The 22,651-nt window shown below is 40.7% G+C and overlaps 2 protein-coding genes across 3 annotated transcripts; both read right to left on the bottom strand.

The window, feature by feature from the left end:
- Positions 1-143: 143 nt before the first annotated feature.
- LOC139915854 (uncharacterized) lies at positions 144-10,038 on the bottom strand. 2 transcript variants are annotated; one of them, XM_071904602.2, is made up of 13 exons: positions 9,765-10,038; positions 9,508-9,576; positions 7,396-7,420; positions 4,906-4,992; positions 4,656-4,804; positions 4,431-4,550; positions 4,236-4,281; positions 2,480-3,680; positions 2,248-2,326; positions 1,944-2,033; positions 1,694-1,795; positions 1,272-1,551; positions 144-626 (listed from the first exon to the last, which is right to left on the bottom strand). In XM_071904602.2, exons 1-13 carry the CDS (start codon positions 9,822-9,824, stop codon positions 370-372), a joined length of 2,565 nt encoding a protein of 854 aa, XP_071760703.1. In that variant the 5' UTR covers positions 9,825-10,038; the 3' UTR covers positions 144-369. The 2 variants fall into 2 exon arrangements, with proteins under 2 accessions (XP_071760703.1, XP_071760704.1); XM_071904603.2 differs by lacking the exon at positions 7,396-7,420 and having other exon boundaries at positions 9,765-9,805.
- Positions 10,039-10,644: 606 nt separating this feature from the next.
- LOC139915863 (regulation of nuclear pre-mRNA domain-containing protein 1A-like) lies at positions 10,645-22,300 on the bottom strand. The gene is made up of 7 exons (XM_071904635.2): positions 21,964-22,300; positions 19,601-19,730; positions 19,349-19,455; positions 16,179-16,273; positions 15,672-15,798; positions 13,892-14,067; positions 10,645-11,811 (listed from the first exon to the last, which is right to left on the bottom strand). Exons 1-7 carry the CDS (start codon positions 22,112-22,114, stop codon positions 11,713-11,715), a joined length of 885 nt encoding a protein of 294 aa, XP_071760736.2. The 5' UTR covers positions 22,115-22,300; the 3' UTR covers positions 10,645-11,712.
- Positions 22,301-22,651: the final 351 nt, after the last annotated feature.

Raw genomic sequence — 22,651 nt, 5'->3', positions numbered from 1 at the left:
TGACATCAATTTTAAAATAATTGTGTGAATCCATGTATGCCCAAATGTGTTGCACTGTGTAAGTCTGATATGACAAGATATCGCTAATACTTTTACTACTACTACTGCTGCTAATAATAATAATTATTCAAAGACATGATAGCTGCAGTAGACAAATGTTTTAATGTTTGCATCAGATTCATCAGCATCAAACACTTTTTCACAAGATGGACCAAATTCTCTACAGTAAATCTACAGCAAATAACCTAAAAACAGACAATAACAAATTGAAATCAAAGGAAATGAAACATAAGACCATATTTTCAAACTAAAATATTTCATCAAAAGTACAAATTTTTAGTTTACAGGACTTTAATTGTAAGATGACAATTATTTCCTAGCCACAAGTTCCAAGAGGGTGGAGGTGATTTTGTCCAGGCTGCTGGAGTGCTGAGGACCCCGGCGCATCCTGTATCCTTGCTCCCTGTGGAAGGGAGGTGCAGAAGACGGGGGGTCAAAAAACTCCTCAGCAGCAGGTGGGTAGTCATGAGGGTGCATGGGTTCCTGGAACCTTTCGGGGTACAGTTCTGTCTCTTCTGGGTGGGCGGCATGTGGTGGCTGGAACATGCGAGGCCGCCCAAAGACCTCTGAAAGAGAGGACACATGTAGCACATAGGTGAAAACAATTAGTGAGGGGAATTAAAGGATTTGCCAAGAAAAATAACTATACACACTTGAAGAGTGTGCAGTATATGGTGTATGGAGTGTGTGTGAAGGAGGGAAATAGAGTAGAGATAATGTAGCTCATTATAAAACATCAGATTGAAATTATATAGCTGTGCACACATTACTGCACACAAACTTGGAGGATTTAGTTAACTTTGCAGGTGCAAATATATAAGGTGCAAATATTTGTGACAGCTGCATTTTAAAAATAAGACTTTTCACACAAATTATTTTTTTAATGAAGCAATACATTTTCTCAGATCTGACCAAAAAACAGAACTCATTACTTCTGTTGTCATATTTGCACAACAAGGTGCAAATAATTCTGGAAAACCCTAATTGGCTTAAGTGGATGCAGCACTGAAAACCGCTCCACACGGCACACAGTATGTTTAGGGAATGAATATGAAGATGCAGGGAAGAAGGAGTTGGTGAAGAACAGCAGATACTGAGCAATAGGGCAGTTGGCTGTTAATATGCTGCATGTGGAAAATTACTTGTCATTTGTGTTTGATGTGGAGTTACTAATTGATTGCAACTGAAATGTTATTCATCAGGCTGTTCACCTTCATAACGGCTTCTGCTTGTGCTTCTGGGTTCAGGATGGGAAGGTTGGCAGTATTCCTGGTATTGCTCTTCAGGTAACTGCTCCTGCTCCTCCCAGTCTCTCCCTCGGGGAGCTTCCTGGGAGTAGCATTCCTCTGATCGCCTGGGCTGGTTCTCAAAAGGCCTTCCTTCTGGTCCTTCTCTGAGGCCTCTCTCATACTGGCCCCATGGAGACTCCTGTTGGTCCTGGCTCAAATGGTTGTAATCTTTGGAGATGACTGCTCGCCCTTGGCTATTGTGCTACAAGAACAAGGAATAGACAAGCTTATTCAATTCGCTTCTACTTCTTTGAGGAAGTGCGTAAAACTGAATCACATGATCGATAATAAAGGCTATGCATATCCACTAAGAGGACAGCAGCTCTGTGCAGCGTAAAACATACCACAGTCTTCTCAGATTTTTTGGCTTGGAATTCTTTAAGAAGGTGGCAAAGTTTGTCCTTGAGGAAGTCGGCCTCTTCCACATTCTCAATTTCAATGTTTTTCTAAGAGAAGACATCAAAGAAAACAGAAGAGAGATTGGTAAGATTTTTTTCCCCCTTTTAAAAAAAAACATTATCCAACAGCCATCCTTTAATGCATAATACACACTTCCCTGCCATGTATGTTGCAAATATTGATTCATAACCTTACCAACAAATCAAAGACAATCCCTGGATCAGCAGTATTCTCTGACAAAGACTTGGAGCTTCCTCTTTGGTAGGTTTCAGCATGATATGGGCTCTAAACAAGAATAAGTTTGACATCACAACAGTTCTACATAAATGAGCACATCATATAGATTAGTTAAAAAGTATGACATTACCAAAACATTGGACAGTTACTAGTTATCAGAATTGAGAGGATTTTTTTTACGATTATTTTTGGGCCTTTTTTTATTAGACAGTGGAAAGTGGCGTGAGACAGGAAAAACAGTGAGAGGAGGGGGATGACATACCACAAAGGGGTCGGGTCTCTGTGGTCCATGGACTTCTGGTCTTGTTGGTCTCGTTGGGTTTCTATATGCGTCAGTGAGCCTTAAAGTAGAAATCAAGCACATCCAGAGAAATAATATATAAAGGTGTAAACATAAAGCATTCAGTAACACAATGTAAAAAGTCTAATTTCAAAGATATTAACCAGCCATTTGTCGTCTCTATAGACAAATCTTAAAGTAAATGAACACTTACATCCCCTTTGCCCTTTCCACCTCCTCTTCAGTGGCATCAGAGAAGCGACTCTTCCTTTTTCTTTTTCCGTCGTCCTGGTTACTTGCAGCCCCTTCCAGGAAGCGTCTAAATGGCTCTGGGATCTCAGATATGGATCTGGCAACTTCCAGTGGTCTCTGTGAGGCAGGGGGGCCGGTTCTGCTAGGCCCGGGGTTGTCCGCTGCCTCCCCTTTTTGTGGTGCTCTTCTTTCCTGGCGAAACGCTCTGACCATTTCAAACAAATGATCTTTGTCATACGGCTGGTCATTCTCCAAAGGTTCGGGAAACCTCCTCCTCTTGGCCTCTGGGTCACCAGATCCCTGCCTGCCCGCTCCATTCATGTTTCCATGTCTGCCCGGCTCCCTGTCCAGAGACCACTGGTGGTGTTCGTCTTCTGGGTAGGCTGGCCATAGGGGTTCTTCCTCAGGGAAAGCTCTGCGTCGTGTCTCCTCTTCAGGATAGCCTCCTCTTTTCCTGGTGCGTTCTTCATCGTGAACACTGGCATGGGAATAATCAGTGTAATCCCTGCTAGACTCTCGCTCATGAGGACCTTCACCTGGGTAGGCTGGCTCAGAATCTTCTGGTGGGTAAGAGTATCTGTCAGGATCGTCCTCTGGATAGGCTGCACCACGAGGGTCATGTAATGGATAGGCCTTCCTACGAGGCTCAGCGGCCTCAGCAGAGCGAACTCGCCCGCGCCGAACTTCCTCAGAGTAGAACTGCTTGAGGGGATCACTTTCTGGGTGGGGCCTCCTGTCAGGAGGGGCCTCCTCAGGGTAAGTGTCTCCATGGTAGGCCTGTCTATGGGGCATCTCCTCCCTAGAATCACGCCTGGGAAAACCTCCCGGCTCACGTACGTCTCTTCTGTGCATATCTTCCACATAGTCCTCTTGATACTCCCTATCATAATCGGCTTCCATTAACTCTTGCCTGTACACATCGCTTTCCATGTAATCCGGTCTTCGCATTTCGTCTTCCATAAGGTCGCAGCTGAGAGGGTCGTCCCTCAGGTAGGGGTCATTTGGATGGAAGGGGGGTGTGTTTGGATCGTCTAGAGGACGCCTCCCTCGGTGGGAGTACTCGCCCTCGTAATCCATCAGTGCTGGTGGGTGAAGTGGCACACCTAGTTGGGCCACACTCTGCGGGACACTATGGTCCATTTTTTGCTTTTGCTTTGGCAAAACTAGAGGGAAAGAGTAAATGTAGATTTTTAGTCACAGTATGTACTAATTTGTGTACCTTCTTTAAGCCCCTTTCCACTTGTAGTGGCCCTCACCAATTTGCCATCTGCAGAACCTCCTAAGCCAGTTAACTGATTTATAGTTGTGGTCATTTCATCATTTATTGAGAAAATATCAATATATCCAGCTAGAATTTTTCTCATGTTAAATATTGTTTTTTTTTATAATTGGTTACCGCTTTTACCATAACACACTATCAATGGCCTTCAATCAAGTTGGGCACTGTAATTTACGACAAATTTATGTTTTATGATTTCTACATTGCATGTGTTGACTAGCCTAATGCTTCCCAAACTTTTTCTGCCATAACCCGCCTTTACCATGTACATTTTGATCATGTTCATCAAAGCCTGACACTTCCAGGTCTACTCAACTATTTCTGTGAAATAGGCCGAGCAATTACTTGGCTTTTCCTTGAAATTTCTTAAGTAAAAGAAAGATAAGATAATAAGATAATAAATCATATACAGAATCCAGAGTAAAAGAATGTAGCCTACCTCTTGAGATGTTTGATTTGCCCACAGTCCTGTTTTTCCTCATTGGCTAAAACACACAAAAAAGTTAACATTAACAATTTGTAAATACCACAAACAACTTCTGTTACACTCTAAATCGATTGGATTGTTCAGTGATCAAATGCAGTTATTATATACCTATAAATGTGACCGGCTAATTATATGTCTGTGACCCACCCTCGGAGTTCCTTGTCCATCCTGTCTCTCTACCACCTCTGCTTTTGCCCTTATGACCTTTCCTGACTGGCTCATCATTGTTGTTTTGTCCCAAGTCACCAAGTCTGGCCGTTTCAGCTGCTACATTAAGATCAAAGTAAAGCATTAAGTCAAGAGCACAGCAGAAATTCAAAAGCTCCCACTAGCAAATATCAGTTTGTTCTGAAAATGTGCACAACGCCTTACCAGGTACTTCTGGCGGTGTTTACGTCCAATGACATGATTGACCATATTGGGTAGGTTTGCATGCAGATCACATAGTTTACATAAGTATCTAGGGCCTGGCTGAGGGTCACTGGCATCTGTGCCAGGCACTTCTTCCAAATAGTTCAGACCTAGGAAATAAGACAAGCAAAAATGTTAAGCAGAGATAAAAAAAATAAAAAAAAAGTACAATAAAATGAAATTATTTCAAGGTGATTATCAAGTTGTTCACCAATGATGGGCTCATCAAGCTTCAGGTATTGTAGGTATTGTACAATGTCCTCGAAATCTGGTACAGTGTGATCCCTGATGGCAAGGCCTGACAAACCCAAACAATAGTAGTCAGAAAAAGATGAACATTACAACAGTGACAGTTTAGGTCATAAAGAATTATAAGTGCAGTGCTGAAAAATATATATAGACACATTGTGTGTGTAGTTTAGCTTATATCATGCAAACATCTTTTGTATGATTCACTCACGATGTCGATTAGATCAAACCCTTTAAATGTAAAGCAAGACCATCTCAATTTCAGGCTCTTGCAATATAATAAAAGGTAGATTTTAATTTGGTGTAACATTTTTAATCAGACCTTTGCAGTCATACGACTGTACATGAACTAAGAGCTCATACCTTTATGAGTCCTCAATTCATGTACGCTTGACCCCCAACACTGGCTGCCCCAAAGCCTGTAGTCACAGTAGCATTCAAGCTACATGTGTTAAAAATATGGCACTTTGGACTACACTGGAAGCAAGTCACATCATCACTATCCAGGGGGCTGATATGAGTAGTTTACTTGTAATTAACTCCTGTTTAGGGTATGCATTTAAAAAAAGAAAAGAAAACGTTCTACTGAGACGCAGCTGTAGGCACTATAACTTCTGTTATATTCCTTATCACTGTGGAATGCCAGCAAAGTCTATAATTCCATATTTTAATACAAGTTAAAATCCAAAAAGTGGCCAGCCTCATGTTCGCAATGAAAACTGCAGACAGGTTGCACTCCTCTTGTAATCCACATTCATACACTATATGAATACAGTTGACTTCAAAGAGACAATGGGATCTGAAACGACTTGGCTCCTCTCTGGCAGCTGTGAATCGTTGTGGTTCTTCAGCTTTCTGTTGTCCTGTGTTCTCTGCATTGGTTTCACATTAGTTGAGGTATGGACTGTCCGCATATATCCATGAACTCTTCCACTGTTTCACAATCTTCACCATCTTCTCATATGTTACATACGTTACACGTATGTATCACAAACAGTAGACCCCATTCTTTGTATGGGATTTTGTTTTAAGTGCAAGACTCTTCTGTTCCAAACTGTGGTTAAATAACCACAGCGTATGTCTTTGCACTGTAATGTGTAATGCATAGTTGAGAAGGAAGGGCACTGAACCAGTAAATTGAAAGACAAATATACTGGTTCAAAATCCAAAGCTAGTCTCAAACAAATGTGACTTTAATCGGCTCTGAGGGGCTTGGTGGTTTCAGCTCTCCATCCTGAAACCCCATGTTCCAAGAGGTGCGACTAAAATCTCAGCGCTCGCAAATAATGTGAGAGTGTTATTTGATGATTGAGTCTTGTATTACTCTTTGGCTGACCAAGACCCCCTGTAAAGTGAGTGTGCAGAATGAACTGCCTGCGTGTATGTTTGATGTCACAACCTTACTCCACCCTTGTTAGTGGGTGAGCCCATATGCCATGCATATGAAATATGCCTAGAGGTATAAATGTGAAAGAAAATCTCTGATCTTGGCAGGCAAATGCATTTTTTATTGTATTGGAGGCAGTATTGTATATGCAGTGACTGCTATACTGCAGCTGCAGCTAAAAGGACTGAACTCTTGAGTTCACACAGTGACAACAGGAATTTGAGGACTGCGAATGAGTGACCATACATGTCTTTGTGTATAGTCTCCACCGGTTCAGCTTTGAACACTACGGACCTCAAATTCTGCTCCACTAAATGAACCCCTGCATCGACAGGGCAGTGAACTTTTAGGAACCAATATGGGCCGCAATCTTCTGGATTTCACGATTCTTTGATGCTGTTGTGAAAACATCTTCATATACAGAAATATGGTGGCAGGAACTTTTCGGCTACATTGGTTTCCAACTTTGTTGTATCCACTGTAGACTTCTTGATGGCGAAACTGCTAAATGCTGATGCCACTTGCATTTCCAAGGAGTAGAGATAGCAGCAGATTTCTTTCATGTCACTGGTACAGCTTAATTGTACCTAAACAAAGTCCGAAAATCTGTTGCCATGCTTTAAGTATGGGAAGTCATGATTGTTTTCCTCGGTTGAAACAAATGGAAGCTCACTTGCCTTTCTTTGAGCGCACACCACAATCCACTCTTCTTCCCATAAACCAATTGTGTTTAATTGTCCAGCAGAGATCCAGAATGTAATTTTCAGTCAATAAATTTATATTTAACATCTTGGAATACATTTCCCAACAACGCTGTCCAAAAAAAAGATAAAATAATGACCTTTGCCTTTGATGTGTAAACTTAATAACCTATTTGAAGAGACAGGACACCGCCTTTAAGCCATGGGTGGACCGAGATGGATAATATTGTCCATCAAAAAACAGGCAACAGATTATAGTGACCTTTGTTACCTTCATGTGTAGACTTAATAACCTGCCAGAAGAGACAGCAAACTTACTCTATACCAGGATGGGCCCAAGCTGACGAAGATGAAAACTACTTACCCTGAGCAACCAAGGCATCCTCTTTCTGCCAGGAATAAAAGGAGAGCAATAAAAATAAAGTCAATCAGTGCTGGGTAAACTCGCCACTGGGCAGAGTGGCGAAGTTCACCACTGCTACAAATAGAGAAAGGGTTATATCATGGAAACACACAATCCATTTACACATAAAGGTTAACCAAGACCACAGCTCATTTGAGGTGTAGTAAAGGTCAAGAGTTAACCTATTTTTATTTACTAATTTATTTACCTTTATAAGTCAATTAAAGCATTTGAATGCTCACCATTTTTTATTACTGTCAAGAGTTTTTAACTAGCTTTTTTTTGATAGGGAGCGCTTACGAAGAATAGCAGAATGGGCGGTCTGCCCTCCTTTAGCTTAGCTTGTCAAATGTCATTTTGAAATGTAACAGCTCATCATGACCCGCAGTCACAATGCAAGAATGATGTCCAAGGAACATCCTGGAAGAAGGTTTTATTAACTGTTAATGACCAAATTCAATTGTGAATATGTGTATCTATATGCAAGAAAGAAAATCTAACATGACCAAAAGAAATGGGCAAACGGTCCGGCACTCAATAAATGGAGAACCTTTGGAAAGAAGCGTTTCACTTCCCAGTGACATCCTCCAACTGAAACACATGACTGCCAAGGTTAGAGGGTATCTTATGAAATGTTAATCCATATCGCTGTACACCGATTACCACAAGTGAAATGTTCTTGCTCGATCAGAATGACAAAGACGACTTGGCTTGACGACCTGCCTCCACTGGTGTTTATCTAATCTAATTTCTCTACTTCCATTATTCCTGAAACCCTGATAAAATTACCCAAGATTTCTGATTGTCACGCTTACAACCATCAACAACCATTCCAAGGGTGTAGCATGAGAAAGAGTAATATCCAAGGATTTATGCAGTGTCATTGTTGGTAAGAGTCTCGATATTAGACTGATGTGGACCAACAGAAAAGCGAGTTCAGCCACGAGGTGATGGTCTCCAGAAGACATGGCACTGAAGACTGGAGAAGAAATATTTTTATGGTGCAAAGCAGTATTTCTTGCAGCAGTAGCCTCATAGCAAATGTGAGTATTTCCTCTGTTACATTTCCTCTGTAAACACAAAGTTGATCACATCATAACGTTCCACATACAATGATGTGAAGGGCTGCAACGTGTAGGAAAAGGAAGTCGAGTCTGACAGGAATACAACATCCACCTGAATGCAACACCATGTCAACTATGTGTGCGTATGTGCCATAGCCAAAATGCAAGGTGTGCTCTTCAAAAATGACCATGACACCGCCTTCAAGACGGTCAAAAACATAAATGTTGGTAGTTGGTTTTAGGAGCTGAAGAAAGGAAATATGGTTGGAGAAATGTGCAATGATTTGTACACTGGAGCACCCGGAGACTGAATGGTTTATAGATATCGATTCAGTCATGGCAACGAGAGACACTTTGACGACAGTGATACAGCCTCTTTGTGTTAGCACAACCACAAGTGCAAATACATTTGCTGTGTCACCTTCACTGGATCATTTTCTTGCAGACTGGATAAGAATGCTGAATTTATGCACAAGTCACCAAAGTGCCTGTGTGCACAGGATTTGTGGTTCAAATCTGGCCGAGGCAAAAGGCAGAACGCTTTGCCCATCGATGTTGGAGAACACAGATCGTACCAGCACCACATCAGGCATCCAAATCACCACAATGCATGATGTAGTAAGGATAGCAAGGAATCCAAACCAAGGAGGTCCCATGCAACGTCACTTGATGTCAAGTGCAGGAAGACAATATCAATGACAAATCATAGGACACAAGGATCGGAATCAGTGTCAAGTAAGGAATGATGGTCCCCAGATGTAAACAAAAGTAGGGAAAGCTAGTAAATATTTGTGCACTTCCTGGTTCCAGCTAAGGTTTTATCTTTAACCTGCAGAGAGAAGACTCATGATTGACTGAAAGGCAAATATGCAGATCAAATTAAGAATAGTAACAGGCACAGTTTTTTTTATTAACCTAAGTCTATCATGGATCAAGCATTTTAACATTAACTAAGCATTTAAATTCACTGAGCAATTAGCTATTTGGACCCATAGACTGTGCCGTGTACCTTCAGATGTCCCGCTGTGGTCAGGTGTATCTTATACAAGGTGTCACCTCTGATGGATTTACTGCAGACCTGGGGGAAAAGTCAAAATATCAATCAGCATTCTTGTCATCTATCGTGGGGCCACCAAGGAAACCTGGTCACCAATAGTGATTACTAACTTTAAATGAATACATGTAGATGATGCTTAAAGCTGTAATTCGGTCACCATTCATTTTATATTTATGTTGTCTTGAAAATGTGTCTAATAGCTCACTTACCGTGCAATCAATGAATTCAATCGTACCCTCAACATCGTACGGTGTTTCGAGACCCTCCATTGTTATTGCTATATCGCTAGCTTCAGCTAGCGTTACCTCGCTAGATAGCAAAATGGTTTAACTTAAAGTGGTTTAGTTAACGCAACCTAGACTCTGTGGTAAGGGCACTACCTTCTTACACTCGGCAATATTTAACCAAAGTCAATAGGTTTGTGTGAGATTCTGTAAGTTTTGCAATTTCCTTCGTTATTTAGCTACGTTGAGCATTTACGTTAACGAGTCTGATGGGTACTTCCTGTACAGTTAAATTGTGCACGGGTGTTGGCCTTGGCAACCTCGGATGCCCAGATGAGCGGAGTCATGATTTCACATCTTCTCCAATGCAAACACACCCATCCAGTGAACTCTCATGACAGCGGTTTGGCATTGACTATAATAATTGTACATTTTGTGATGATTTGAAACCACCTGTTTCCTTCTGTGTTGATCTGCACGACTGGTTACACACGAAAATCTTCACCTTGCTGAACTCACAAGGCATAACATCACCTTTTTTTTTTTTTTCTTTATTCATTTTTCGTTGATTTACTTTTGACTTATAATACATGTTGTTTATATGTTGTACGTGTGGTTTCTGAATCAAACATGCCTTAGTGTTTGTGCATTTTTGCATACAAATAATTTCGAAAATTGCGAAAACTCCGTCCTTGGGACTATCATGTGAACCAAAACGAGCGTACCCTTCGCCTGCACTGTCCTACCATGATGAAAATAAGCTTGTGGATGACCGTTGATGCCTCCTGCTGGCCAGGACCCCAATTGCACGCAAACCCCATGGCGTACATTGCAAGCAGGACAGAAGAGGTTTGTACATATTTCTGTTTATTTGGTTCTAAGAAGAATTTGCTTTGTATGTACAAAAACAAACTAGTGTTATAAAGTCTGGTTTTGGAAAGTGTGGGGCACTTGTCAAGCTGCGCAACATTCAGTAGACTGGAGGATAAAACTATGAAGCTGTAATGATACAGTAAACAAGACCACCACAGGCTCCTTCACTCATTATTTCAATACAGTGGAGGTCTGAGCAACTACGGCGATATCACCAATCTACACAGATGCCTCAGTTATTTTTCTGACCATTTCACAAGCCATGTTGACATGGACACAAATCATAAAGACAAACATGTATAACAAACAACTTCATCGTATTTACATGCAACTTTGAATAATATATACATTGAACAATGGTTTACATCCCCCCAAGGGGAATTATGTCAATTATAATCACATATGTCGGTTTGCTTGCAGAAGCATCTCTACTCAGTTTCAGCATGGTTTCATAAGTAAACGTAGGCATGGCAATCTTCTTAAAGGCCATTATCATACTGTATGAAAACAAACTGAATTATTCCAGTTTGAAGTCGCATTTACAGCACTTGCTAAAGAAAACAAACAAACAAAACAAGGTTATGACGGCAATCCAAAATACTGCAACTGATTATGAAATATCACACGGAGGGGATATACTCATAGGGAGCACAGCTGTGCCTCTGGTGCATTATCTGAAGTCACTATGAATACAAAAATAATATCACACCAGCATCATCCTGACCACTGTAAAGATGGAAAAGGTAGGCGGGCAGGGGCCAAAGCATGAGGGGCCTGCCTGTGACTGATGATTATAAATCTTAATTTACAGTGTATTGACAGTATACAACACAGAGGGAGGAGCTTGAAGATGCAAAGAGGAGAATGACAGACATATGGAGAAATAATCTGCTGAAGACAAGAATGAAAACGTCAGGATGCTCTATGATGAGGAACAGAGACAGTTCCCAAAAATCAAGAATGACTGACAATGGTAATGTCACTGGCTGAATAGCTTAATGATGGGGTGAGATGATTTGGGGTGTCGGGGGGGGGGGGGGGGGGGGGGGGGGGGGGGGGGTCAGTTTGCAGGGTTGTACAGCCCCCCTGGGAGGTTGTTCAGACGGGAACGGAGCTCCTTCCGCACCTGGGTGACCCGGGCCAGTTTGCGTTTGTATTCCTGAAACAGTAAAGGAACAGAAAAGGTCCATCAGCACTCAGAAACCTAATGGTGTGAATCAGTGGGGTTATGATTTGTGAGTCTTTGGTGTTTCAAGTCCCAAATATTATCAGGAAAACAAGAGTGCATTTGTAGTATTAGTAAAAACTTGTAAATAAAGGATGTTATGAGCACACTAAGGTCTACACTTAAGGTTTTGTCATCCATCATGGTCATTTTCCATTACAGAATGTGGCAGGAGTTCAAGGTCTAACTGGCTCTAACTGAGGTGTAGGCTAATGAACTAAGTGTGAATTTCTAGGCAAGTGTCCCATCAAAATGAAACATTTTCTTTGTGTGTTTTCCCACAGAGTAACAGATCAAATTCTATGCCAAGGTTCAATGTGATTAAGTTCCTCAAATGTTTTTAGGCCATCAACGCTGTCCTCCCTCAAAAATATTCCTGTGCCACATGAAAAAAAATTTGTATTACTCAATTTTATCTCTACATGGTTTATTCTCACTTCCATCTACAAAACACATTGGAGGCCATCAGAATAGAAACCTTTTCTCCTCCATTTCGAGAATATCCTTAGCAAAGGGGATGTGAGCAGTTCAGTTTATTTCACATTTCTCTGCAGTAGTTGAAGCCTACGAAGACCACTGGAGGGAGGGTGCTGTGCATGTCATATCTAAGTGGCGCTGGTCTATCATCAGGGAGTGTGTGAGATTAACACAGAAACAACGACCCTGGCACACAGCCCAAGGTCAGTCACCAGAGGAGCAAAGCTGATGCCCACAGAAATGTTTTCACCTAATTCTATATGCACGTTAAATGACTGCTGGGGCTAATGTTATGACTTAGGATGTACTGATATACACACGGTCACCTCAAGTGCCGGTCAAATGTTTTATTCTCTCTGCATGTGTTACTGTGTCAGATATGCTTGTCATGTATGATTGCCAAACAGCTGATGGATGTCGGGTGTGTTGTGCAAGCAGAACACAAACTTCCTCCGGCCAAGGGAGGTTTCACAGTTCAAAATGAAACATGAATTTTCAATTGAGAAATATCACATTTATTCTTTGTCTTCTAGTAATTAGACATCATGTTATCAATATTAATAAAAAAATCTCATTAGAGAATATGTTATGAACAGCAGAAACAAACCTATTGGTTAGGAATAAAACCCATTTTAGATGGCTGAAACCTGGTTGCTGTTTTCTTATTCTTGTCATAATATGAAACTGACGTTTTCCTCCCTTTGGGCACATCTACACCTACCACTGAATACAGCTCAGTTTAAGCCTAAAGTGTGTAGTTAGTATTTATGTCTACATCAAAGAAAACGTAACAAATTTGATTGTACAATGCAAGCATCACCAGGGGAAGCAGGTGTCAAAGCAAAATGACAGCACTCACAAGATCAGTTTCATTTTTTATTTCCTGTTTTTTTTATTACAAGAGACTTGATTTAGTGAAGATACAAACACGAGATACTTAATCCTCTTCATGTCCTGTGGATAAAGACTGGACAGTTAAACATTCATCACAAACGGCATCCACAGTCTATGAGAAAGCAAGAGAAAGTGTAGAGATGATGATGATGATGAAAATGAGACACTGAAGCATTTTTGGTCGTTACCTACCTTGAGGGAAGGACTACATTCTAGCAAATGCACAGGATAAGAGACGAGATGAGTTAAAACGCAACTGAGCTACATGAAAGCAACCTCACTGAGCAAGTATTTCCCAATGGCAAGGGAATACCGAACTTGGATGTCAAGTGTATATCCAAATAAATCTGCCCAGTGTTCATAAAACTAATAACAATCATATTGTTTGTCCACCAAATTTAAAATCTACAGCCTGGTTTAGTAATAAAACAGTCTGCAGAAACATATAACATCCTGAAATATATGAAAAGAAATTTAATTCCAGAAGGTGAACAAACAATAAGTGTGAGTAAAAAGCTACACAGACAAACAGATTAACATCAAGGATGAATGATGATAGAAAGGTGAAGTAGACGGACAAACACAGATAACAAACGGCAACTAGGTTGAATGAGGAGGGAAAAAAAGGTGATTATTTACGCACTTCTAGTTTCTGCTCGTTCTGGGCCAAGCCGTCCTTCTGGCTGTGCAGGAAGAGCGTTAGCGTGCGCGTGAGCTGCCGCCGGTCGTCGATCTCTGCCGCCAAGCGGCCACTGTAGTCTGCTAGCAGCATGCAGGCCTCCTCCACCAGCCGGGAGAGCCGCTCCCCTGACTCCTTATCTGAAGCACACAAAGCACACAGAGAGGAGGGCACAGTGCTTGAATATGACCGGTCTGAAGGGTTCAGATGGAGGGCATGCAGTATTCCCTCAGTACTGATAGAACAGCCAGCCAAAACGAAAATAGCACTAATCGCTGGCAAGCATATCAACTCTTCTGTTCCCTATGCCCGGTGGAAGCATATTCGCTCCTCATCATGCCATCAACTTTAAAGTCGAGATGAAACGGCATTTCGAGAGTATCTAACTTCCGTATCGTGACGTATTTACGAGTGAAACAGGAAAGACAGGTGGGACATAACGTTGGGAGGAATTTGATTTGAACGTTGAAAAGTGGGTGTGCTGTTGCTAGCTAGCTAACTAATGAATCTTAGCCTCTTAGTTCTGTGCGCTAAAAGTTGAAGATTGATTGATGGGTGGATGTCATGATATTATTGGTTGAAATTAGTTACGGGCATGCTTACGTAAGCACACGGCATATTTTGTTTTACAGGAAGAAAACATGATTGAATTTTGATATAAGAATACAATGAAATTGATTTTTGGTATTTTTTTTGGCATATATTGTTAAATAGGTGCACAGTATGACCGGGGATGTGATCTAAAAGGGTTAAAAAGGCATTTTTCATTTCATCTCGTCTTTAAGTTGTGGAAAGTTGTTGTTTTTTTGGTTTTTTTATCCCTGAAGGGGAAAATCATCTTTTTACTGATCCCCTCTCCACAGGGAGGTCGGAGCAGAGGGTCGGCTGCAATAGAGCTGGTAGGGATTCAGAGTTTTGTTCAAGGACACTCCAGCAGGACGTTTGCTGTCACAGGGGCTTGAGCCCAGGCCTTCCAGCTGAATGCCGGTCTGTTTACTCATTAAAGGATAAGGCCGGTGTTTTTTAATGCATTGCTTACCGTCAACAAATCCTATGAAAATAACAAAATCAACAATGCGTTTGCTCTACTCCCGTTACTTTCTGACTTCCCACGTACCGTTTTTAGCCGTCAACCCGGAAGTCATTGGCTCCAATTGTAAGCTAAAAACCTTGAAATACAGCTCACAAAGACATAGTTTACATTTTAAAAATCACTAACTGTTACCACGAAAAGTCAGACTGTTGTAGTTATTACCAAATCAAATTCAAATGGGAACAAATTCTTCATTACACCGGGGACTATTTTCGGTGCTACGGAACTACTTTCCTGAGATCACAAAGTGTTTACAGCCGGCTTATTAAGTTGTTTGAGGAAAAAGTCGGCTGGCCCGGTGCATCGCGATGATGAAATATGTTGCCCAGAGCAACAGCATTGCTCTTTGATGTGTTTTTAATAGCTTTTTTAATACAGTGGAGTTCTATGGCTGCTGGGACATGGCTTCATTGGGCACCGGCTACATGCTGATTTTGTTATTTTCATAGGATTTGTTGACGGTAAGCAATGCATTAAAAAACACCGGCCTTATCCTTTAAGCCACCCTGTTTGCTCATGATGACGATTCCTTGACTAGCTAAGGAGTATGTGTTTAATGAGCATGTACTGTGAAACAGGTTTCCTTTAGTAACTGTAAATTTCTGTGCGCGTGTGTACATACACAATAGTGGGCTGTGTCCCGCCTCCTACCTGTGATTCTGTGAAGGAGTGACGCGTCCTGCACCTCGGCAGGCAGGGAAGAGATGCGCTGACGCAGCGCTGAGTCGCCAGAGGCTGCATTCTCCAGCTCCTGCAGGGCCCGGATTAACTCAGCTGTCTGAGGGAGGAAGGGGAAACGGGGGAGAGGATGATGACGTAGGGATGGGAGTTAAGCAGAGCAAATGGAGGACAGAAGCAAAGAAATAGGGCACAGTGAGTGAGCAGTTAAGGGCAAAGAAAAGCATGCAAGTGAGTGAGTGTGTGTGTGTTTGGGGAGGGAGGGGCGCAGGAGGAGGCAGAAGTAAAACAAAAAGTGAGTAATATGGAAGAGAGAGCAGAGAATGGAAGTATAAAGATAAAAATATTACAAATTAGTCCAGAAACACTCTTAACTGTAGTAAATATTATAAAATGACCTCTGTGTGGTTAAATGCATAATTTCATAACACCCTCTATTTATGGCCCCGCTGTGGGGTGTTGGGCTGTCTAGGCCAGCACCTGTGGGGGCTCTGCTGGGGAGCTCTGGGAGGCAAAGTCCTCATCATCCAGTTGGATCTCCTCATATGACCTCTTCTTAGCCTTCTTCTCTCCATCTAAAATAGACAAGAAAAGAGCAAAAAGGCAAAGGAAAACGTCACATCCAGAGGCACTGTTTGCCAGCACAAGAACAGTGAAAATTTACAATTTTAAATGGCAGAATAATAACCCCCCCATCTTCCAATCCATCCTGAATAGCCACCACTTTTCCTCAATGTTTGATCTTCACCTGACTGTTTAACCTTGATTAGTGTCAGTCAATCAACAGCAATCCAACATTTGTCTTGGTGAGAAGGGCAGGCCAGGCTGTTCCACGTCTCATCTTCCTATATTTCATGCCCATTATATTGGGACACCCGCTAATAAGTGGTAGATATGATTGCCTCTCACCTTCCACAGGATCGATGGGATTGAACACTGTGGGTGCTGGTATTCAGTAAAATAGGATAATCATTTGGACCAAACAGACAGACAATGTGCAAAAAGCTTACTGCCTTCAAATAATATTCTCAGGCCGATTTCATGTCTGGGACAGTCAGTAAGTGGATGGACAACAGCTTCACCTGCAACATCAAATTTGTGTACAGGACATGGCCACATTAACAGTGTGGTTTGGAGGGTATTGCATGGAGGAGCACAGAGGAGAGTATGTGCATAAAAGCTAATTTGAAGCATTATCCAGTGCCATATGCAGTGAGGACCTGACTGTAGTTGTAAGGATTAAACCTTTTGAACAAATATTTTGAAATCCAATTTAACTTGGAAAAATAGAAATTCAGTTTTGGCTGCATCATCAGCGGAGCTTTCACGATCAGTGTTCCCTGTAAGCTGACCTAATGTATGTCCAATAATTTAATCACACTGACCAAATAATAATGTATTGTCATCAGTAATTACTCCACTTGTCCCCAGAAATGTATTTGATGTAAGCAGGTTATAAGTCATGTTTTTAATACTTGCCCACGTGAATTAAAGGCTATAAATTCAATATGGAGTGCCTTCGACTCCTCCTTTGGAAGTGCTACCTATCACAGTGTTATGCAAGGGAGGGAAACAATGTCCAAACGGACACTGCACCAAGTAGCCTTCCCAACTTTCTATTTTTTTTTTACACAACAGGCATGATTTGTGAAAAACAATTTTCTCAAATACTATAAACTATGATGAGGTTTGACAGCGCACAGTGACAGGCTGACAGCACATAGGCATAGAGGATTTTAGTGTCTGGTGCCTGATTCACTCAAGTTTGCTTCTTAATGACCTGTTCTTCTATGCATATATATAATGATATAATAACCTGTTCTATCCATCCACAGTTGTCTTAAGGATGGCTCTTATTTGATTAATCAGGTTAGTTTCCAAGTCAGGCTAGAGGCAGATTTTCCTGCCATACAGCACATTAGCTGCAGAGGATATTGTGAAGATTTGAAATTTCAAGATCATCCTGTCATACCACTTTATTAAGTCTGTGCTACCTGCTGCTTAAAAATGCAAAAAAAACACCCAAGGAAATTTAAACCAGCAAAGTTTAAACCTAGTCAGCGGGATCAGCTGTCCCATTCGCCTATTGTTGTTGAGACCAACAGCAAGTTTAGACATTATCAGGGTTCTCACACCTTTTCACTGATGAAATTCCAAAACTTTTCCATGAACCCTTTCTAAATTTCCATGACCAAATGTTAACTCTAGCTCTGTTTAGTGTAGAGTTCAAGTGTGGCGGGACTTGGTTCTGGGACACCAGAACTTACTGTTGATCCTTCTGGAGGTTGTTGTGGGTCTAGTTCAGTGAAACATATGTGATGGGAGGGGGCCACTTGATAAACCCAATTTAAAACTTAAGTTCTTTGTATCACAATAACCCAAACACTGAAATACGCACAGAAAGATGGGGCATCCCTGACTTAATTCCCCATCCTCCTTCAAAGACTGGATGAGCTACAGCTCATCAGTAATTTTCATTATGATACAGTATTTCAAAATGTAGATGTCTTCTCTATAATAAAAAAAAAAAAAAAGAACTTTTAATGTAATTTTAAATATATAAGATAAAATAAGCTAACCTTCACCTTAGTCAGACAACTTAATAAATGCATATGGCTGGTATAGACTGCGGCCTATAATTGAGTAATTGAGCCTCTTATCTGGCAGGCTGTCCTGAAACTCATCTTTAGATGATCATTGAATTTGTCAGCTGTCAGATAGGGACCAAGTGCACAGTGTGAGCACACAGTCTAGAATGGGTTCAGTTTCCTGGAGCTTTTAACTAGCACAGTATCAGTGAATGAACTAGTGGTTGCAGTCAATTATAGGTCCAAAGGTCAGATATTCAGATATTAATAAAAAAATAAAAATAAAAAAAAAACATCCTTGTTTTTGATGTTTTTTTTGTTGTTTTTTTTAATTACAGTGGATTTTGAGTTGGTTTCATGGACCCCCAGGTCACAAATATTAGTCAGTAAACAAAAGGCTGAGTGCCTTTTATAAATCTTGCAACACCAGATTTGATGATATCCATGTTTTATTTGAATTTACTCACCAGCAGGAAAGTGCTTTTATTTTGTTCTCTCTCTGTTATTCTGTTAAAGTTGAAATTCCAGTTAAATTTCTGCTTGAATTCTTACACATTTGCTGGCTGGGAAAATCATTGCAACAACGTATCCATTAAAGTAACTTTTTAGACTAAATGTTAACTAGACTCTTCAGTTTGTGTTGTCGAGAGACTGAGCAAGTAGGTGAGTGGAGTGAGGCTAAACTCAGGCTAGGGCACAGGCAAACCTGTCTCTGCCCATTGATGACTACATTTATATCTGTATTTCCATTTGCTCATTTCAGTCTATTGTGCAGGACATGTACATCGTATTTCATGTTTGTTTTGAAATGGTTTAAAAAAGTCAAAAAGTCAATTTCAAAATCATGTCATTACATAAACAAAAATATTATATATTATATATTATATATTATATATATATTATTATATATACTCATTATTAGGCAAATAGATATAGCTAATAGATATAGCTGGAAATGTAACAATTTGTCCACTAACAGAAATCTAGCCAGACACCTTGTCCAGTAAAAAATAAAACCCTGACACAAACTATGAGGAAACCCAACCATTTGTGTGAACTTACGTAGGACTTGCGAGAGCTGGTCCAGCAGGTTGTTCTCATACACAGCCCTCTCCTGCCAGATGGACAGGATCCGACCCAACTGCTTCTTACAGCCTTCCTCCCCCTCCCTGCACAGAGCAACACAGGTCAGACCAGGCATGTACATTTTCAGTGGCTTTGTGAAATCCAACTGAGGTAAACCAAAAAAAAGTGTTTTCCTGTGCTGTTTTCATACATTCAGGTTTAATAATGCTTGGTACTGTTAAATCTGACCTGAACACATGTTTGAAGGCATCGATGATGACCGGTGCAAAGTCCTGGGTGAACTCTGGTCCTTTCCTCTTGCTGTTCTGAATGACGTCGTTGGCCAAGTAGAGGAAGGTCAGCTTGCGTGATACCTGAGCTGCATACATGCATGCGCACGTACACATACACATATTACAGTGAGTCAATCAGCTATAACTGACAAGACTGAACCTCAAGCTGAGCAGCAACAGAGACACATGGTTCATTGCACCAAAAGGAATAGTAAACAATTTAATTTACAGGTTACCTGTTTCAACTCATGGATAGCCTGCATTATACACTAATGAATAATGATGCATCAATTAACCTATTTAAAATATTAATTTCATTCTTAAATCACAAAAAAGATTACCTATCTAAAACCTACAAACGTGTTACTTCAGTTACTCCTTTCAATGTCTTAAAAAAGAGCAAATCACCCCAGAGCAATCAGCCACAAGTGAGAAGAAAACCTCCCCAGCCACAATCATTTAGACACACAGCACACTCTTCACTATGGTTACAAACAAGCCCCCATGGCAAACGTATGTTTTAAGAAGTTAATCGGTCTCCTCTTTCTCTCTCCACTCTCTTTAATTGCAGACCTTATCTTGTAAATCTTTTCCATTCAGATTACATCCACCAACATGTAGCTTCTTACAACATCACATCGGACAATTTAAATAAATAGATAAATATGCCTGTTGTTTCAGGACAGTTCACAGTCAACACTGAGCTCAGCATAAAAGCCCCAGAGAAATATCTCTAGAATCCCCTGTTGCTATAAACACCCCACACTCCTTTCGGTCTACAGAAAACCTCCCAAAATACAACAACCACCTGAGGTATCATTAGGCTGTTGACCTGCACCCTAAGGAAAAGTGCCAGAATGAAAATACAACACGTTAAGCCCTAGACACATATCCAAAATATAAGCACTGTAGAATACAAGCTGTACTGAAATAGCTGTATCCAATTCCACACAATAGACTATAGCACATTTACATTCAAGACTGTACCCCAACAATTCAATGGTGTACTTATCACTCCATCTACATAACAAATTCTTTAACAGCATTTTACTGATATACCACAATCTGGCTACGTTTGTTTATAGTGATGCATGGCAGCTTTGTGATCAATATTTTCTGTCAATATCTTCTCGTTTTGATATGCTTTGAATGGCAAATCTAACATTTGTGTAATATAGCAATGTTCACTACAGCCGTGTTCTTTTCTGCAGTGATGGATTTCTCTTTCAAGCAGTGTTTCTCTTGAAGACTGGTGTCGGGAAGCCACAGAGAAATGTATGATTATACCGTATGTAAGTATGTGTGTGACCAGTACCTTTCTACCTCTATGAACAGATGTTAGTAATGAGCCAAAAACAAAATTATAACAGTTATCCTATTAAAAAACAGGTAATATTGCAACAGCCTCAAGTGGCTGACAGACTTGAGCACTTGTGAGAAACATAAAATCATTAAAGAAATGAACAATCTGTCACATATCAGTCATGATGAATATGTTTCAGCTATATAGCCTACATGTTAATTGTAACTGTTGATAAGTTAACTAATTTTCTTCTTTCCAGTGCTGTCTATTTCTTCATATTCTATCAGTTGAGCCTTTACACCTTGCACCTTTGTATTTTGAGCTGAGCACTTTCAGCCTCTAACACCAAAGCATTATGTTTAAAACTTTTGTCAGCTTGTGTGTTCCTGCCATTGAAAGAGCAAGTCACATCAGATGGAAGAAAGAAGGAAAGGTGCTGTAATGAACAGAATTGCTCATTTTGAAACATTAGTGTATGTAATGTTACCTCGCAAAAAAGATGTAAGACACCATTTTTGGCCTAGCTAACGTTTGCCGTTTAACACTGACCTCCCAAAGTAAAAACACCACCTTTTAGGCCCATCCCAACAGCTAAACTGAATGGCAGTAGCTACTACTATGACTACTATCTAGCTAGTAAACACGAGCAGCATTAGCCCAAGTAAGCTAACACGATATAGCATGCATTTGGGGTTGAGCCATTGAGTAACATTGTTGCTATCCTCTCATTTAACATGGGTACAGCATTGTAAACTAGCCAAACCCAGCGATAACTTACAGGACAGAAGACAGCTAACTTTAACGCTATTTTTGATGTTGGCTAGTCAAAACTTATTGGGAAACTAACGTTACTCGACTACTTGATTACACATTGGCTAACAAAGTTTGAAATAAACAGCAACGTTTTGGCTAGCGCTAGCCAAGTTATCCCTGTTAGCCAACGCTAAAAAATATTTGGTTGTGACTGGCAGAAACACGTTAGCTGGCTTGACTGCTAGGAACTATGTTAAGCTTACCTTTTTTAAGTTCGTTGAACCAAACGTTGACAATGGTCTTCGAGTGTTTTCTATGATGGATGAGCCACAGTGACAAGGTTTGAACACTTTGCTGAGAGTTGCTAAGCTCGGATAGTTTCTTTTCTAAAGCCGCCTCAGAGAAAGCTGACATCTCGACGAGATTCAGGCGAAATACTGGACAGTGGGGGAGGCAGCTTTAAGATTTCTCCCAGATCTGTTAGCTAAAGCGAGATAGCCAGTGACTGCAGAAATTTTAGCTAACGTTAATGTAATGTGCCTAGCCTCCTTGTGTTTGTTGTTAGCTATTTTCGCCAGCTAACAAACTAGCTAGTGCACTGCCAGCTCAGTGCTGTTAAAGGGTGTCTTGCTGCCTTGGTGAAAACCACAGCAACTTGCAAGAGGCGGTTCCGCGTTTGTTTACAGTCCAATGATAGGTTGAAAAGATACAAGCTCTATCTATCTGTGTTTTAATTGGCTACAGTATTTGGATTTCCCCAGGCAGCCTCCATCCCCTCCAGATAGAAGGTCCCATAACAAATTTCTACTATAGACAAACCCAAAGGATTGATGACAAACATTTTTAGCTTGCAAAACAAAATGTAATTGTTTGACTTGAAATTGTTTAAAATATGTTAAACAAGAGATCTAGTGGTGTCCTCATACAGATTTGATTATATTTTGGTTGTCA

The sequence above is a fragment of the Centroberyx gerrardi genome, chromosome 19 (genome assembly GCF_048128805.1).
Source record: "Centroberyx gerrardi isolate f3 chromosome 19, fCenGer3.hap1.cur.20231027, whole genome shotgun sequence".
Classification (NCBI taxonomy): domain Eukaryota; kingdom Metazoa; phylum Chordata; class Actinopteri; order Beryciformes; family Berycidae; genus Centroberyx; species Centroberyx gerrardi.
Note: the sequence above shows the minus strand (reverse complement) of the source record. Positions and strands in the feature narration are given on the sequence as shown.

What these genes read in the sequence shown, in the direction of transcription:
- LOC139915854 (XM_071904602.2), bottom strand. Translation starts at nt 9,824, where the DNA reads ATGGAGGGTCTCGAAACACCGTACGATGTTGAGGGTACGATTGAATTC. An exon ending in AGAGACCCGACCCCTTTGTG is followed by an intron (nt 2,034 to 2,247) that starts GTATGTCATCCC and finishes ATTCTTGTTTAG; the next exon opens with AGCCCATATCATGCTGAAAC. An exon ending in AAAAATCTGAGAAGACTGTG is followed by an intron (nt 1,552 to 1,693) that starts GTATGTTTTACG and finishes TTGTTCTTGTAG; the next exon opens with CACAATAGCCAAGGGCGAGC.
- LOC139915863 (XM_071904635.2), bottom strand. Translation starts at nt 22,114, where the DNA reads ATGTCAGCTTTCTCTGAGGCGGCTTTAGAAAAGAAACTATCCGAGCTT. An exon ending in CCAGCTCTCGCAAGTCCTAC is followed by an intron (nt 16,274 to 19,348) that starts GTAAGTTCACAC and finishes TGTCTATTTTAG; the next exon opens with ATGGAGAGAAGAAGGCTAAG. An exon ending in ACTCCTTCACAGAATCACAG is followed by an intron (nt 14,068 to 15,671) that starts GTAGGAGGCGGG and finishes TGTGTGCTTCAG; the next exon opens with ATAAGGAGTCAGGGGAGCGG.